This window comes from Corythoichthys intestinalis, chromosome 18 (assembly GCF_030265065.1).
Source record: "Corythoichthys intestinalis isolate RoL2023-P3 chromosome 18, ASM3026506v1, whole genome shotgun sequence".
NCBI classification, from domain to species: domain Eukaryota; kingdom Metazoa; phylum Chordata; class Actinopteri; order Syngnathiformes; family Syngnathidae; genus Corythoichthys; species Corythoichthys intestinalis.
The window spans coordinates 21399279-21418483 of record NC_080412.1 but is presented as its reverse complement, the minus strand read 5'-3'; the positions used below and the strand labels follow the sequence as shown (position 1 = coordinate 21418483).

Here is a 19205-nt window from a genome sequence, read left to right as displayed (position 1 = left end):
AGTAGAATTGTCTCAAAATATGATTCTAATTCACATAATAATGCTATTTAAGACTTTTTTTCTCCTGTCGTATGCTCTTTAAGCCTGAGTTGTATTGTTATATAAGCAAATACTAAAATGGCTACCAATAAACTGGACTTTCACCTCCAAAATGTATAAAGGCTGAATTTTGAATATTCCTATATACTAAGTGGTCTCAGGATTAGGGCTTCTAGTAGAGGGGACTGTGAGGTCCCAATCAGAAAAACAGCCTTTGGTCACAATTCTCTCCCTGTAAAGGCCAATAAAAACTGGAATAGTTTACCACTCGCCATCAGGGAGTGTCCCAAAATACGAACCTTCAAAACTCAGCTCAAGCAGTGGTTGAAAGTAGACCAGTCCTGCAATCACTGACTTTTAAGTTCTTAGTAACCTATTGTATTGTGTTGTTTTATTGTAACCATTTGTTCTTTTATGTATTTTTGTGTCTTTGCGTTACCTGCCTAGGGACTGCGGATGTAAATTAGCATTTTTGCAACAATCTGGCATATTTTGGCGTCTTTTGGATGTGTTTAATAAATTTTCATCGATGTGCACTGTCCCTGTAAAATAAATAAATAAAAATAAAGTCTTGCCTGTTAAAGTGTAGTAGACGGTGCCGTTTTCTCCTTCGTCCGGATCCTTGGCAGACACGACGCCCAAGACGGCCCCAGAGGGAATCGCCTCCTTTACCTATGACAGAGAGACATTACTGTTTTCCACTGATCGGATTAAAAAAGTTTACCGGCAATCAAAACCTTAAAGATCAGCTCCTGGTCGGGTCGGGTGTGGGTGAATCTAGGAGCGTGGTCGTTTTCGTCCAGGACGCTGATGTGGACAGTGCCGGTGGCGCTGCGAGGAGGCGTGCCGCTGTCCTGCACCACCACCGCCAACTGGTAGCTAGACTGCCGCTCTCGGTCCAGAGCCTGGCGAGTGCTAATTTCTCCTGAAAAGGACGAATGGATAGCCAACAAACGAGTTGTGAGTCACTAAACTTAACAGACGGCAAGACGAGCTGCTTTGGTGCCCGTATTTACCTGTCTGTGAGTTGATCTGAAAGTGTTTGTCAGCGTGCAGCAGCCTGTAAGAAAGTCGAGCATTTGGTCCCGCGTCTCGATCCGTTGCGGAAACCCTTCCGAAGCCCGTCCCTGCCAGTAAGTTTTCCCGCACTGCCAGGAACACCCTGTCCTGAGTGAGCTTGGGGGAGTTGTCATTCTCGTCTGTCAATGTCACCCTGACGGTGGCACTGCCGGTCCTTCCTGTCCCCCCCCGGCCAGAGGTGGCGACCACGGTCAGCAGGTACATGTCCTTGACTTCACGGTCCAGAGAGCTTCGCACAAACAGCCAACCGCTATCGGGCGCGACACCAAAGCCGGCTGCATCGCCGTCCGGCCGAAGGCGATAGGAAATTTCGGAAGAAGAAGCACTTCCGCCGTTCCCGGAGCCGTCTCTGTTGAGAGCTCGAACCTGGAGGAAACGTGTGCCCAAAGGTGAGTTCTCTCGAAGCTCCACACGGTAGGTCAGAGTGTCAAAGTGAGGGCCCTGAGCATCCTGTGCCTGAATGTGAACCACCAAGGTAAAAGTGGAGCTCAGCTGAGGTGCACCGCCGTCTTTGGCCACCACCTGAAGGTCGTAGCGGGGTATGCTCTCATAGGAGAGAGCCCCGATCAACCGCAACTCCCCGCTGCCTCGATCCACGGCAAAAGTCCTCTGGCCGCTGCTGCCCGCGACCCCGGTGGACACCAAATCGAAACTAAGCAGACCGTTATGACCAGAGTCCTCGTCCGAGGCCTGAACACGGTAGATGACTGTTCCCATCTTAGTGACCTCGGGCAAAAGGAGGGACTCAGACGACGAGGGTATGAATTTGGGAGCGTTATCGTTGACATCCGAGATGGATATTCGCACTCGCCCAGTCCCGAACGAGGGAGGGGAGCCGAAGCGCGCCTGGACCTCCAGGTCCAGCCTCGGGCAGGTTTCGTGATCCAGGGGGAGGGCGGTGCGAATGGTTCCCGTCAGGCCATCCACAGTGAAGTAGCCATCTGGATCCCCGGAGAAGATGGAATAGGAAATGTCTTTGGAAAGAGCTAAACAAACGAGACATTCTTAACGTTTGTGAGTATTGACAACTTGTATGTAGATAAGACACGCTTTCCTTACCTGTCTTAGTTGTGGCTCGGACCACTCCCACTGCTGTGCCCCGGAGAACATCCTCGGACACGGTGAAGAAGTACTGTGGCTGCTCGAAGACTGGTGACGGCACAGAACCCCCCACCACACTCACATTGACCTGGGCATCCACCGAAGCGCGCAAGCCACCGCCATCTTGAGCTGATATCACCATGGAGATGATCGAGTTGGCTTTGCCGTGAAGTGAGCGTGAAAGGGATATCACACCTGCAGAATAAAGGCTTAGTAGCAACGTGCACTTCGCATCTTGCTTAAAAATAGGTGGACATCTTCATCTAAACAGGGGATTGATTCCGCAAATTTTGGGTTGAGAAACAGGTATTTACCAGTGAACCTTGCCTCAATGCCAAATGGTGACACTTTGTTTACTTGTATCATTGTACCTTGAAAGTTTTAATTTTAGAATACTTTTAAAATTGTGCTGGCTTCAATTCCTCAATTTCTTTACCAAAAATAACTCAGACTTAGGCCTGTAACAGACAGGATGTTAGAATATACAATATTTTCCCCGAAACCATCCCGATAAATGCTAGTTTTGTTGACGTTCGAAGGGAATGAGGCTTAGTCTAACCTGTGTCCTTGTTGAGGGTGAAAAAGGAAGACCCTCCTCCCGGCGCCACTTGGTACGCCACACGGCCGTTCTCCCCGGCGTCAGGATCGTGGGCCATCACCCTGACCACGGAGGTGCCAGGGGCACTGTGGGCACTCAGGCTGACAGCATAGAGGACTGGGTAGAAGGCGGGCCGATTGTCGTTGACGTCCGCCACCGACACCCTCACGGTGACCACCGAGCTAAGTCCGCCCTGAAGAGACGGAGGGAACAATGGCTTTCAGATGAGCTAGCTTGCTCCAGCCGGAGTGTCAGAGTTGGTAAAAGCCAAATATCACTTTCTACCCCGTCTGTAGCAATGACCGTCAGCTCGAAAGCGCCGGGCCCATCGTCGCGGTCGATGACGCTGCTGGTGCACAGCTGTCCGCTCTCCTTGTCAACAGTGAATAGAGCGGACGCCGCCGCACCGCTGGAGACTAACTCATAGGAAACGGCACCAAAGGAACCGCGGTCGCCATCTGTGGCGGACACCTAAGGATAAAGACAAGTGAAAAAAGCGGGTCAGACCAAAAATGCCGGCCGAAAATGCCCTGTTTCATTCTGGTCCCAACAGCGCAACAAGTTGAGGTTTGGACAAAACATCTGCACGCCACATGAAGGCGCTGACTTCAATTTACAGCGACACGCTCTGGGTTTAACCTTTTAAGTAAGTGGAGATTTATTTGCGCGCCTCATTTTATGGCCGCAAAATGCGCAGCACCATAAATACGAGAGCGGCACAACAACAGGTGGAACATGAATGATAACAAAGAGAATGGTAGCAGTTGTATCTGTTGCCCTACTATGGAATTCTGCGATTTTTATCTTGAAAGACCAGAGTAGCAAACACTTTGACTTTAGTTGTATGTACATGAACTATTTTGCACTTTGTGACTTCTTTGGAGTGGTTCTGTTTGTTGTTGTGACCAGAAGAGTGCCACCTGGACTTGTGAGGAATGATTATAAAAACATTGTTGTGACGTTTCCCCTGCATCCCTCGGACATTCCCAAGCTCCCTGATCAATTTGTTCTTCCTCTGCTGATGAGGTAAGCACAATTAAGATCCAGTGTGAGGCTGAGTGGGGGGGTTTTGGCAAGGCTGATGATAACATGAGACCTTGAAAGTGGAGAAGTCCCGACTCCACCCCGGCCTCCTCCTTTTTGTTTTTCCTCCGGAGCATCTCCTCTCCGCGCCTCTGCTTTCAGCACCCCATTATAGACGCCGCTTTCATGTGGAGTTCGCAGCTGGAAATTATTAGCGGAATTTCAAGAGGGATGAGAGGTTAAACAGGGGGACGGAACAGCAAAGAGATTTACCGTACTTCTATATTTGGGGAAAAAATACAGCAGTGTGCTCGCGTCAATCATTTATGAAGGTAATGAGGGAAAAGCGCAACGGCAAGAAGAAGCAGCTCTTGACACAGAGCTAGTCAAAAAACTACAGTACTTTCACAAACTACAAAATGACATTTCTGAAGAAATGTCATGGGAATGCTTTCATGCTGATTGGTAAACTTCCGTAGGTCATTCACTTCCTGTTGATTTTGGGTGATTTTCTGTTGATATTGGGACAGTTCCCAGTCAATTCCTGCTCATTTCGGGTCACTTTCTGGAGATTTTGGAATGCATCTGGGTCACTCCCTGCTCATTTCAGGTCACTTTCTGGAGATTTTGTATGAATGAATGAATGAATAAATGAAATATTTATTGTCATCATCATCGGTATCATTGACAATCATTGACAATTACAAAATGTGATATGATTTGCCTGAAGGAAGAAAGAACCGAAGAAAAAAGACAAAGGCAGATGGGAGGAAGCATAAGCTTATCATTTTCCCGTCCCCCCCATACAGCTAAAGACGCACAATCAGACATGGTGCAGTTACATACATCACATGGCCACAAACTTTACAATAACACAATCAACAATCTGGATTTACAATAACTCAGCGTCCAGTCAAGCAGCTCTCGTGCACAAGATTAGTGGTCTGCATCTATTTGTTGTGGGAACGTTTTGTTGTGGCTATGTGTGTGGCAAAAATGTTATGTGTTATCACAGCTGGTGTGAGTAGCGACTCAAAATGATTTTCTTATAAATCTCTTTAAAGGGTACATTCCTTAGGTGTACATGGTGGCAACAATTGCCGCACACAAAGATCACTAACAGTTTCATCAGACATGAATGTATGAGGAAAAATCAAACAACATGTTGTACATATTTTATCACACGATTAATTTCTCCAGAACAAAAGACATGCTTATTATTCGTTTTAAACATTATCTTTTCCATATACTCAGGAAGCCGGACATTTGAATCAGGAGCTCGGTAGACACAGCAAATAATTATGTTTTTACAATTGGGGATAAGGAGCTCAATTGTAATAAATTCCAGGAGATTGTCAATCCTAATTGACATGTCATGTTGGATTTCAAACTTAAAATTTTCTTTAGCAAACAAGGCAACACCCCCTCTCGATTCATTTGTGACATGTTATATACGTGCAAATTAAAATCAGAGCCTTTGTTATCTTTAGTAGATAATCCTTAATGTGTACAAAATTCTTGTAGAGACTCCTGCCGTTGATAAATTTCAGCTTACCGTCCACATTCACAGAGTTGTTATACTGGTCCGCTGTGTAGTATTTACAGTTATCCAACATGCTATTGTAGAAGTTGTGGTCCGGATCAAGCTCATCATTTGGGTCATCATGGCACTCAATCTGTTCATCCAGTTTTAATCGAAGTGTGGTTTCAGATGTCATCGTTAATTTTCGAGTGGGGTCAGCTCTTCAAGACTCCTTATAGCTTTAATCTTCATATTTTGCATCTTGATAAGGATACTGCAATCCGAGACCCAGGTGTTGGCTATTTTCCCAGCTTTCTTGAGTTGACGTGCTTTTCTTGCTATGTCGGCATTTCAGCGAGTCAAGTTGTCATTCAAGAGACCTCCAATTTCTGTATGGAGGATTTTATTTCATCCAAGTCTCCAGATTTCAAATTCTTTGGAACCATACTGGGAGTCGAGATTGCTGGCCCTGAGTTGGCCCTGAGCGCTTATCGGTTGAGATAGGTTGCTCGTAGGAGCTTGGGAGAGTGCGTCTGCACACAGCTTGAGCTGAATCAAGAATGGAAGCATCTTGGTCACTTCGAGAGGTGGGTGGAGTCGCCAAAAATTTTACTCAAGTAAGAGTTGCGTTACTCCAAAATAATACTACTCAAGTAAAAGTAAAAAATGTACTCAAGTACCTTTAAAAAAGTATCCAGTGAAAAGAATACTAACGTGAAGAGTAACATTGTGAGTAACTGTTTTTGTTTGTTTTTGTTTTATTTTTTTTGAAGAGAAAAAAAAGACAGAAATGAAGCATTATTCATCCAAAGAGCTTGAGTGTCCTCTACTGGAGAAAATAGGTCCTTGTTTGAATAGTGATTAGTTCCTTCATAGTTACTATTATGAAATTAAAAGGATAATATCTCCAGTTTTCCGTGGTCAATCGGTGCCAAATAAAAACTGGTAAAGAGTTTTAAATCCGTGCTTTCGAGTCATGTTGAGGGCAGCTTTGGTGCTTTAAAAACGCCACGTGATTGAACAGGCTGGCGTGATCATATAGAGGCAAACTTGCGGAGTCGTGTGATTATTGTTGCGCTGTCTCATTGGTGAAATTGGTAGAGCTTCTCTTGTCATTGCTGGCAAAAAATACATCTAGTATAAAGAGGAAACAACTCTTGTGTAGCCCAATGTAGTAGAGTAAAAGTAGGTTTTTTTTTTCTTCACAAATCTACTCAAGTAAAAAGTATGATTTATTAAAAATACTCTTGGAAGTACATTTTTCCCAACATGTTACTTAAGTAAATGTAACTGAGTACACGTAACGGGTTACTATCCACCTCTGGTCACTTCCTGTTGATTTCGGGTTACTTCCTGCTGATTTCACGTAACTTCTTGTTGATTTTGGGGCAATTTCAAATGGAACAGGAATTCCCTTAGATATGCTCCATAAACAACAGGTACGTGACCCAAAAATGTCCCAAAAAGAATAGAAAGTGACTTGTAAATGCCCCAATATCGACAAGAAGTGATACCCAAATTCACCAAAATCAGTTGGACGAGACTAGCAGAGCGGCGGCATCTCCACGTAATTTCTCAATAAATGGCATTTTCTGGTTATTAACTTGCAAGTCCAAATTCATAATCAGCTGTGAAAAGTCAGTCCATCTGTTCAACGATGACGCTGATGAACTATTCGCTCACAATCTTACCCGTGACCTTCTCAATGAAATATGTTCACATTTAAACATAATGGCACGGAGAAAAGCAAAAGCCCTGCCGTCACGAAAGAGTAAAACGTTTTATCCGTTGACTCCCAACCACAAGGTCAAAGTGCGGGCGCTTTCAAAACAAAACTCCCGCATACCAACGGACGTGCAATTTACCGGCACTGTCATTATATATTTTTACACAAGCTCCTATGAAATGATTGCACCACTAATGACGTAACTGCATGACTCGGCCCGATGAGAAAATTTGGCCGTTAGCGTTAGTCGCAAAACTACCTTTAAAGTTTCCGAAAGACGTGCAAAATCAATACGAATTCATACAAATGATGTTAATCGATTTTGATTAAAAGATTTTGTAACAAGTACCACCTGAAGAGTAATTTGGTCTCCAAGTACCACCATCAGACTCAATCTGAACTTATTGGCTGCCATTGTCGGCACTAGACATCCAATCCACACAATTGGACTCTCATCTTCTCTTATTTAGTTATTGTTGAAATAATTAAACACTGTTTTTCTTTTTGTGCATACTGTGCTAGCCAAAAGTATTGGCACCCCTGCAATTCTGTCAGATAATGCCCAATTTCTCCCAGAAAATGATCGCAATTACAAATGCTTTGGTAGTAATATCTTCATTTATTTTGCTTGCAATGAAAAAACACAAAAGAGAGTGAAAAAAAAATTGAATCATTATCATTTTACCCAAAAATCCTTATACATGGTAGCACGACCTTTGGACAAAATAACTGCGAACAATCATTTCTGGTATCCATCAATGAGTTCCTTACAATGCTCTGCTGGAATTTTAGACCATTCCTCTTTGGCCAACTGCTCCATGTCTCTGAGATTTGAAGGGTGCCTTCTCCAAACTGCCATTTTCAGATCTCTCCACATGTGTTCTATAGGATTCAGGTCTGGATTCATTGCTGGCCACTTTAGAAGTCTCCAGTGCTTTCTCTCAAACCATTTTCTAGTGCTTTTTGAAGTGGGTTTTGGGTCATTCTCCTGCTGGATGACCCATGACCTCTGAGGGAGACCCAGCTTTCTCACACTTGGACCTACATTATACTGCAAAGTTTGTTGGTAGTCTTCAGACTTCATAATGCCATGCACACAGTCAAGCAGTCCAGTGTCAGAGGTAGCAAAGCAACCCCAAAACATCAGGGAACCTCCACCATGTTTGACTAAGGGGACCGTATTCTTTTCTTTGAAGGCCTCATTTTTATCCGGTAAACTTCATGTTGATGCCTTTTTCCAAAAAGCCGTACCGTCAGCTCTGACCAGAGAACATTCTTCCAAAGCGTTTTTGGCTTTCTCCGGTAAGTTTTGGCAACTCCAGCCTGGCTTTTTTATGTCTCTGGATCAGAAGTGGAATTGTGGAAGTGTGATATAGTTATTGCCACCACCTGTTCTGTACACAGATAAGTAATAGGTTCTGTTAATTACCCAAATTAGAGAAGCATCACATGATTTTTCAAAGGGTGCCAAAACTTTTGTCAGGCCCATTTTTGGAGTTTTGTTTAAAATGATAATGATTAGTTTCTTTTTTCCATCCTCTTTTGTGTTTTTTCATTGCAAGCAAAATAAATGAAGATATTACTACCAAAGCATTTGTAATTGCAATCATTTTCTGGGAGAAATTGAGCATTATCCGACAGAATTGCAGAGGACACTGAATTATTAAATAAAAAAGGAAAATTAACCTTAACTCTCTTATTTTTAAATAGCTAAAAGAAAAAAACAAAACTGTAATTATTAATTAAAAAAAAAAAAGAAAAACAGAAAGGGATTAAAAAAGTTTATTTTTTGATAAAGTACTTTTAACCTTCTTTCCCAAACAGTGACTGTCTAGGACCACATGGGCTAATGTGCGACACACGCACAAAGCATTGTTAGGCTAATCAATGCAATTGATTTAGCAAGCGGCTCCTCGGAGGCCACGCACAAACGAGACGATTCATTGAATGGGCCCCTCATTCAATTTTCTCTCCCGCTAAGCAGCGGGCCACAAATGTCTGCTTCTCCCTTCGCTGACCCGCAGTTGACTCAAGTTCGGGCCCGGGTCAGCGACGGGGTTAAAGGGGTGCCCCGTAATCCGGTTAGGCTAATCGCACAATCAACTTTAGCTCTTTTGTCAGGAAACGGGAGCAAATTGGCCGACATATTAGCATTGCGTGAGCACACGCTTCATCACCATCATCATTGTCATCTAGATCAGTAGTTCTCAAAGTGTGGTACGAGTAGGATGACCATGATTTCAAAAAAAGCGGACACTCGGCTCAGCCTCGAGATACTTGAATTTTACTCAAACTTCACTCAGAGATGCCTATATCAGTTTAATATATTTAAAGTTTGCCTCCTCCGTCTAGATAGAAAAAAATCAGTTTTATTTTTAAAAAATTAGAGCCATATAACCAAAGACTTAAATTCAAATTCTCAGAGGTTACGCAACAGTCTTTATTACTCCCCCAAAATAATTGAACAATAAAAACGCAAAAAAAAAAAAAAAACCCAAAACCAAAAAAAAAAACAACAACCTAGAATTAAATAGTAAACAATAATAATATAATTGAAATGTAGTCTAGGCAATACACACACACAGTAGGCTATGTGCCAACTAAACATTTTTACAAATTATTATCACAACAATTGTTGTTGACAAATTGTTATTCCCCCTCAATGTTCTAGAAGATTGTATGCAAACAATAACCGAAATAAACTGACGAACGATTCAACCAGCATGTTTCCAAATGCAGCAGTTTAAAACTACATTTCCCATAATGCCTAGCACGGCTTAGCTCACTGACAGCTACTCTATGAGCATGCACCCTTAGCCGAGGTAATATCAATCATTCCTATAAAAGTTTACAATCATTGGCAGCACAACGATGCGACACCAAACGGGATTTTACAGATCATACCAGTAAAAAGCTTTGACAGAAGTCAACAGATCCCGAAAAGTAAGTTTAGAAGTGTACATACCGATAGCATGTGAGGTCCTTTCGTAATGAAGGTTTGTTTGTGAGTGAGAATTGACAGTTGACGCCATGATAAAGCCAGTACGTGACTACACATGCATGCTCAAATTTGTATCGAAAGTAGAATAAAGGTATTTTCGTCTTACTCTTTTGGGTGTGTGAGCATTTGATTATAAACCTATTGATTGTAATTAAAGTCTTAACACCTGGGCAGGCTCTCCGGGAGCACAGTACCGTAGTATTCTGTGCAAAGCGTCAGTCAATTTCAACACACGCCAAAACTAATGAAAACCGGACATTTTCATGAATTTATACAACCCTGCTGGACGCCCCGGACCGGATCTGAAAAGTGGACATGTCCGGGCAAAAGATGACTTTTGGTCACCCTAGATATGAGTACCCCCAATGGTACCCAGGCTCCCTTTAGTGGTACGGAAAAAATGATTGACTGAATGAAATGTTCAAACAACTTTTTGTAACCCACTACAGTTAAGCTGTGTTTAAATACTAAAGATTCATACCTATTAAGTCTCCCGATTTGGTCGGGAATTTCTCAATTATTTACGAATTTTCCTGCCTCCCCATTTACCAGTAAAATCTCCCGATTAAAAAAAAAAAAAAACTGTAGTTCTCAACTTAATCTGTCAATTTTTTTTGGCGAAGCTTCTCTTCACAAACCGGAAAAATTGTGTCTGAGAGCGACAGATCTGCTTGCGAGACATGCATGCTCCCACGTGACTTCATTTACTGCGGAAGTAGCAGACGAGCAAGATGGCTGATGAGAAGCAGTGCAAAAAGAAGAGAAAATATTGATCAAAATATCAAGCAGCTTGACAAAAGGACTATTTTTGGATATGTAAAATTGATAGAGGAGTGACATTTGCTTTTTGCTCACTGTGCATACAGTGGGGCAAATAGGTATTTAGTCAACCATCAGTTGTGCAAGCTCTCCTACTTGAAAAGATTAGAGAAGCCTGTAATTGTCAACATGGGTAAACCTCAACCATGATAGACAATGTGGAAAAAACAGATAATTATATTGTTTGATTTTTAAAGAATTTATTTCCAAATTAGAGTGGAAAATAAGTATTTGGTCACCTACAAAAAAGCAAGATTTCTGGCTGTCAAAGAGGTCTAACTTCTACTAACGTGGTCTAACAAGGCTTCACTCGTTACCTGTATTAATCGCACCTGTTTTAACTCATTATTGGTATAAAAGACACCTGTCCACAATCTCAGTCAGTCACACTCCAAACCCCACTATGGCCAAGACCAAAGAGCTGTCGAAGGACACCAGGGACAAAATTATAGACCTGCACAAGACTAGGAACACTGAATCTGCAATAGGTAAAACGCTTGGTGTAAAGAAATCAACTGTGAGGGCAATTATTAGAAAATGGAAGACATACAAGACCACTGATAATCTCCCTCGATCTGGGGCTCCATGCAAGATCTCACCCCATGGCGTCAAAATGATAACAAGAACGGTGAGCAAAAATCCCAGAACGACACGGGGGGACCTAGTGAATGACCTACAGAGAGCTGGGACCACACTAACAAAGGCTACTATCAGTAACACAATGCGCCGCCAGGGACTCAAATCCTGCACTGCCAGAAGTGCCAGTACACGTCCAGGCCTGTCTGCGGTTCGCTAGAGAGCATTTGGATGATCCAGAAGAGGACTGGGAGAATGTCTTATGGTCAGATGAAACCAAAATAGAACTTTTTGGTAGAAACACAGGTTCTCGTGTTTGGAGGAGAAAGAATACTGAATTGCATCCGACGAACACCATACCCAAGCATGAAGCATGGGGGTGGAAACATCATGCTTTGGCGCTGGTTTTCTGCAAAGGGACCAGGACGACTGATCTGTGCAAAGGAAAGAATGAATGTGGCCATGTATTGAGAGATTTTGAGTGAAAATCTCCTTCCATCAGCTAATGCATTGAAGATGAGACGTGGCTGGGTCTTTCAGCATGACAATGATCCCAAACACACAGCCAAGGCAACAAAGGAGTGGCTTCGTAAGAAGCATTTCAAAGTACTGGAGTGGCCTAGCCAGTCTCCAGATCTCAACCCCATAGAAAATCTGTGGAGGGAGTTGAAAGTCCGTGTTGCCCAACGACAGCCCCAAAAAAACATCACCGCTTGAGAGGAGATCTGCATGGACGAATGGGCCAAAATACCAGCAACAGTGTGTGAAAAGCTCGTGAAGAGTTACAGAAAACGTTTGGTCTCCGTTATTGCCAACAAAGGGTACATAACAAAGTATTGAGAAGAACTTTTGGTATTGACCAAATGCGTATTTTCCACCATGATTTCCAAATAAATTCTTTAAAAATCAAACAATGTGTTTTTTTTTTCCACATTCTGTCTCTCATGGTTGAGGTTTACCCATGTTGACAATTTCAGGCCTCTCTAATATTTTCAAGTGGGAGAACAATTAGTGGTTGACTAAATACTTATTTGCCCCACTGTATATCGGTTAGAAGTAGAGGAAAAGAAACGATGTGACAAAGCATGCAAAAATATCACAGCACATGGATAGTACAAGAGTTCGGTCGGCATATAAAAGTATTGTAGGTAAGTACCAGCTATCAGATCTGTCAAATGAAAGTGTCTGTGCTCTACTGGCCACAAAGTTCAACATACTGACTGTTATCATTACAAAATTTCTTGCGAGTTGGCTCAGAAGGCAAAGACAGACATATGGAACTATGTTAAAGAACATAACTTCTAAGAAAGAGCTAAGATTATGAACGATTGTGTTAAAGAACATAAATTGTAAAAAAGATTATGTAAAAATGATTATGATGTATGATTTAAAAACTTTTCTAATCATTTACTGTGCTCATTGTATTCATATCAAGGTTCAATACACAATAAAATATAAAATTAGATTCAAATATGCATGTTTTAGCTCTGTCGCGCGCGCAATGTCGGGCGCGGGAAAAAGAAAAAACCCCTATTTTGACTTTCTACAACTTAATAGGTATGAAGATTCACAATGAATGTGCAAGAGTTGTTAAGAACTAACTGGGCCACACAAAATGACGTGGTAGGCCCGATCTGGCCCCAGACCTTGCGTTTGTGACGTAAATGCTCATCACTCAGCACCAAAACACACATCATGGTGCACTTGGGCCAAAATGCTGACCTCACTTCATGAAAAGCAAACAATGTGTGTGTTATTAGCTAGCAAAGCTTCCAAATTGCCGCGTATCGCGTGACACGTTCAATGTAAATGTTTAGACGTGGAATAATAAAACTCTCTGGAAGATTATAGAGTCCAGTTTCATGCTCAGAGTCATTGAATTTATACACTTTGCGGTCCAGTGGTGTCCTTTTTCCAACATTCTGACTGAAAGTGGGTGATGATGTAAGACACGAGTAACGGCGACCGCTATTTATGTTTGAGGTGGCTTGTAGTCGGAGCGGAAAGTATATATTTCTTCTTTTGATTCGAGAATAAAGTCAAAGTGTGGCCACGAGAGCCGGACGCCACTTTGATGTCCTGCAAAGCACGGTCAGCTAAAGCTAAAATAAACACTTGAGACATATTTTCATGTCATGTTTTCTAGAGCCGTTGCTAACTTTTTAAGTAGGACCCATGAGAGGAGCCAATGTTATCTAAACAAAGATAAACAACAAGACATGCTTGGCTTTCCCATTTTTCGGTTGAATTTCAGTTTCTAGCATGCTAAAAGTAATGCTAGCGGAGTCATCTTTCAGCATCTTTAAATTCCCAAGAATAACTCAATGGTAGGCCAGTGTAATTGCGAGCAAACACTTGATTTGGAGCTTAAACGGCAGCCTGACGCTCCAACACGCCAAGGAATCAAATCTTGTGGCATTCCAGTCAGGGGGAGGGGAAAAAAAACAGATTCCTCGCTCCCTCTACTGCTTCCTGGCCCTGTTTTTATTGGATAAGACGCCACAATGCTAAAACTAAGCATATACTACAGGAAAGACTTTTGTCTGTATATAGCACATCTCTCATAACCCTGACCTCCAAAGCTCTTCTTTAGCCTCCCTGTTAGCAGCTAGCGCGCAGATGTCGTTTTGTTTTTGGCACCAGACGGCCTTTAAATGAACGGTTATAAATAATCAAGATCCGCCGTCCGTCACTTTGTAGAGACCAAATGCGGAGGAGGACATGGTCTTTTGACGGACAGATAGGATCGCCCGTGGCGGCTTATCCTGCCGCAGCAGTGATGTCATGGCTTATTGAGCGCCATCGTTTTTGTCCTGTGAGCTGATGTTCGACAGCTTTTCTTATCGTACCTAAGGCTTCCTCGAAGGCGTGAAAATAAACAACAGACACACTTCCTTGGATAGAAGCCACCGGAGATAGTAGCGACCGGAATTGTTCAGCTCGGCCTATTTTAGGGAGTGGGAAGATGGACATTTTGCGCCAAAGTCAATCTGGAAGAAAATGGAATCAGTCACGAAACTCACGTTTAAAAGCTTTTTTGGAACCCTATACTTCGCTTGAAACCCTCAAGTCCGAAACCTTGTTTGAACTCTCAACTCAGAATTCCGACCCTAATTTGAATACCAAACCATGGATTGAAACATTCATTGGAGAACTGTGTTAAACACCTGAAATGGGTTTAGGTCAACTCCATGACTGAAACGCATATATATTCTGCTAATCTAATACTTAGTTCATTTCAGGCAAAGACAATGACCAAAATAAGTGATGCAAACTGCAAACAAAACTTGATCAAAAGGGCTCAGTCACACATGATTCTCTTGCAACTGACCGAGCATCCATTAGTCTTCTTTGGGATGCTACTTTTGTTATTTTACCTAAGCCTAAATGCAAGATCACCATCAGTTGACAAGACAGCTCCCACAGACATTGCACCACACCTTCCCGTAGGGTGCCGACCCAGGAAGAACGTTGAGTTGGCTTTCACTGTGATAAACGTCGGATTTAGGTGGAAATAGGACGAAGGTTTTATTGCATACAAGCAGGCAGGAGTGTCTCAAGAGTGATTTGGTCGAGGATTCAAGCTAATTGTTATATTACGTATATAGCACCATGCATGCACTTTCAAACGTGGTAAAAAAAAAAAAAAAAATCAATGGATAAAATTAGTGCAACTTTGGCTTGAAACATTTTCGTAAAATGAACGATAACTGCCTGTTTTTTGCTTTAAACCAAAAATCTAGACTGTTTTACGTTCATATCTATAGAAATTCCACGATTTAAGCATTTATTTGCAAGAATTATCAACTTAAAAAGCACTTTGTTTCGTGACGGCCACCGTGTTGGATTCTACAATACCGTAACTTTTGCTTGAAATATTTACGTAAAATGAACGATAACTGTCCGTTTTTTGCTTTTAACCAAGAATCTAGGAATCAAGAATTTTCAACTTAAAAAACACTTTGTTTTTGACAGCTGCCATGTTGGATTTTGTAGCTCTACACAATAGCGAAATTCAACGTAAATATATCTTGAGTGAGTGTATATAGAAAAATGTAAATTTTGCTTTTTTGAGTAAAATTAAGATGATTCTGCTTGCTTTCCTCAAGTACTGCGTTTCTGATGTGAAAATGGGCAAAACACTTATTTGATATGTTAAACATTGCTATTGATCCTGAAAATATGGGTGACGATTGCTGCATTTGGGGATTTTTGGGCATCTAGCGTAAAATTTGAAAATTTTATAGCCATTTTAAGTTTCGTTTTCCTTGTATAAAAAATAATTAAAAGGGATTTTATCAGGGAACGATTTTGAATTTTTTGATGTCGCTGCTCATGGAGACTTATATATGCCTAAGGGAGGTGCCTATTTTGGTTTTAGGTCGGTCGCGGTTTTGGTTTTGAAAATATTTCAATTTTAAGTTTTTGAAAATAGCCCCCCTACGGATCGGCCCCGAACCCCATCAGCTGATAGTGAAGTCTATAGGTTAACCCATAGGTTGGCAACCCAAAATGTTGAAGGAGCCATTTTGGACCAAAAAAAAAAAAAAAATGTCTGGAGCCGCAAAAAATAAGCCTAATAATGAAGGCAACACATGCTGTATGTATCAGTATTAGCTATATTAGCCTACTATCAAAATGACTAAGTCGGCCAAAAATACATAATGAGCCTTCATGATTTAATGTTTATTTTCCCTGCAGAGCATCCAACGCACCACGTAACTACTCTGTTGTATGATGCCACCACAAGTTTAACTTCATTACAATATTAATGAATTTTGTCATTGCTTTTATGAAATTATTGAAATGCAATAAAGAAATCCAATTTCTGATGTTTTTATTTGGAGGTTTTGAAAATCAACAAAATGGAACATCCGTAGGGGCATGTTTTTGATTTTCTTTATCATCTCGGTTTTGTTTTTGAAGTCTGCAAATAGGTGTTCTGATATGTTGATGAATGTCTCCTTCATGTACTCACCATCTGTCAATGGTTTTCCACGCTTTATTATCTCCCGGGTTGCAACAAAACATGCAGCAGTAGTGAAGTTTGGCGATGCAATCCACTTCTTAAATCTATTTTTGCGCTCTAAGTTCTTCAGAAGTAATGGAATCACACTTTTTCTCTCACTCCCAACAATAGAAGTTTACAATAGCCACCTGCCTGGCATCCCGCCCTGCTGATAGAAACGTGTGTTGCAGACTGTGACGCAAATCTTTGTTGACAGAAATGTTGAAATTTAATCTTTATTCTACACATTTTTACAGCATTGGAAAACGTTAAGGATGTTTGTGTCATTTTTGTCCTCCTACAGAAACCATATAAAAACAAAAAATATATTTCCCTCAACCATCCTTTTCATTTTTCAAACATTTTTGAAAATGCTCCAGGGAGCCACTAGGGCAGCGCTAAAGAGCCGCATGCGGCTCTCAAAACACTGGTTGCCGACCCCCGGGTTAACCTTTTACTCTACTTTGAAACTCCAACTTTCCAAAAGCTACAGACGCAATGGACTTCCGAAAAGTGAGTACGTTTAATTCTTTGTATTAAACGTTCCTTAAACTTTAGTAGAAAATGCGGCTTTAGTGCATTTTCAGTATCTTGGTCAAAGAAAGACAATCCATTTGCCGAGGATGAATTTAACACCGAATCATCTCCACGTTGCGAGACGCAAGTTTCCGGAGAATGCTAATGAGCTTGATCAATCTTCCGCGCTTGTTCCTTATCGCTCGCACAGATACTTTAGGCTCATCTAGGAGCGCGACTGAGAATCTGCTGAACAGCTGATCTCCTGCGCTTGTCAGAAAGGTTCCTTCATTTTGTTACGTTGTGCTGTGTAACTCTTGATAGGCTTCACTTTTAGGTGACCCGATGAAGTAGATAACTAACTGTTCTGAAGAAACCTGCGTATCAAACTATTCACGCTTAATGATTGGCTGAGGAGTAATAATGCGCTCGTGTAGGCCACTCGAACACATCTTGTACAAGCTAATATATGGTTTTATTACTTTATTTGTAATTTTAAAAAAAAAATAGAAACATTTTCAACCAGGCGCTTTAAAGGGAACCTTGAAGTAAAGACTTGTAGGCTATAATAAGCCACAATTGTTCTCTTTTACTAAAATATGTTATTAGAAACCCATAAAATATTGCCATTGATTTACAAATCTACAGTATTTAGTCCAAGTTTTGACCTTCGGAGGGCGCCATGTTTTATGCGCACAATGGACGCTAGGGGTGATGACATACCGTAATTCCCCAAATATAACGCGCACCTGTGTATATATAATGCGCACCCAAAATTTACATGTAAAATCTAGAGAAAATTCTTGTACTCGTGTACAAAGCGCACCCTAATTTTAGAACTAATAAATATGAGTCTCATGTCTCGAACTTTCATAAAGTAAGCGGTTGTAGCGAGTTTTAACGGAATTCACCTGCTGAACTAATGTTGGCGAGTTGTGTAGTTCCCGGGGGGGGGGGGAGAGTTTAGTTTAGGCAACAGCCTTAAACAAACGTCTCCCACCGCAGCATGCAAGACAATAAATGAAATGAACAAAAAAAAATATTTTTATAATGGGTCAAAATTATTTTCCAAACAGAGTATGTGACTAGCAACGTAGATGGTCATTTGCTTTGCGTATAATCCCCCCCCCCAAAAAAAAATTAGGGGAGGGCAATTTTATTTTTCAAATGATTTTTTTCTTTGATTGAAAAAAAAAATATATATATATATATATATACATATATATATATACATGTATATGTATATACATTTTTTTTTTTGATTGAAGCAACTTTTTTTGGGATTAAATGAATTAGACACAAATGTCCTACCCATAATATGGCCCAAACAAAAACAAAGGATTGCTTCAATCAAAGAAAAGTTTTTCTATGAAAAATTAAGTGTTCAAATGCAAATTTTCAATCTCAAATATTTTTTCGCATTCAACAACTTTTTCCATGAATGAAATTATTCTTTTTTTTTTTTGATGGATTTTCTTTTTGACTATATATATATATATATATATATATATATATATATATATATATATATATATATATATATATATGTTAGGGCTGTCAAAATTATCGCGTTAACGCGCGGTAATTAATTTTTTAAATTAATCACGTTAAAATATTTGACGCAATTAACGCACATGTCCCGCTCAGAAAGTATTCTGCCTTTTGGTAAGTTTTACAGCAAGGCTTTTTGTGCTGTCCAACAGCGAACTCTTGTGGTCGCTTTGCGACATGGTTTATTGTTTTCTTGCCAGTTCATTATGGCTGCACGACGTCTCGGGCTGATAATGTTGTGCTTATATGATCCTTGGACAAGATTTGTCCGTAAGTATGGTTGTTGTAAAGAATGTACATATTATGTTAGTAAGCGAAATGTTATATTTTTTGTATGAGACGCTTTTTGTTTATGTTTAGTGAACCTGTATAGCGTGCTAAGCTAACGTTGTTGCTAATGCAATGCTTGTGTACTTTTTTTTTTGTAGTTTTACGACGGTCTAAAGAGGACAATGGTTTGAGGCCATTTTATTAATAAATCAGATGAAAAAGGAAGAAGTCTAATTATTAAGGCGTTGTTCACTAGCTGTCTAGCTTTGGAAAAAGTAGACGCTTCGGAGTGAGGACAGCATAGACAGATTTAAATGACAGTAGAGTGAAATGCCCACTACAGTCCTTATGTACCGTATGTTGAATGTATATATA

At 41.0% G+C, this 19205-nt stretch overlaps 1 protein-coding gene across 2 annotated transcripts in view; it reads right to left on the bottom strand.

Annotated features, from left to right (window-relative positions):
• The window catches only part of LOC130906705 (protocadherin-16-like), a 92757-nt gene that overhangs the window by 16017 nt on the left and 57535 nt on the right, over positions 1–19205 (bottom strand). For both annotated transcript variants that reach the window (XM_057821254.1, XM_057821253.1), the window contains exons 5-10: positions 3104–3289; positions 2780–3011; positions 2179–2415; positions 1056–2105; positions 777–964; positions 615–711 (exon numbers count right to left, since the gene is read on the bottom strand). In XM_057821254.1, the coding sequence (XP_057677237.1) occupies positions 615–711; positions 777–964; positions 1056–2105; positions 2179–2415; positions 2780–3011; positions 3104–3289 (1990 nt within the window). The remainder of the gene's footprint in view (positions 1–614; positions 712–776; positions 965–1055; positions 2106–2178; positions 2416–2779; positions 3012–3103; positions 3290–19205) is intronic.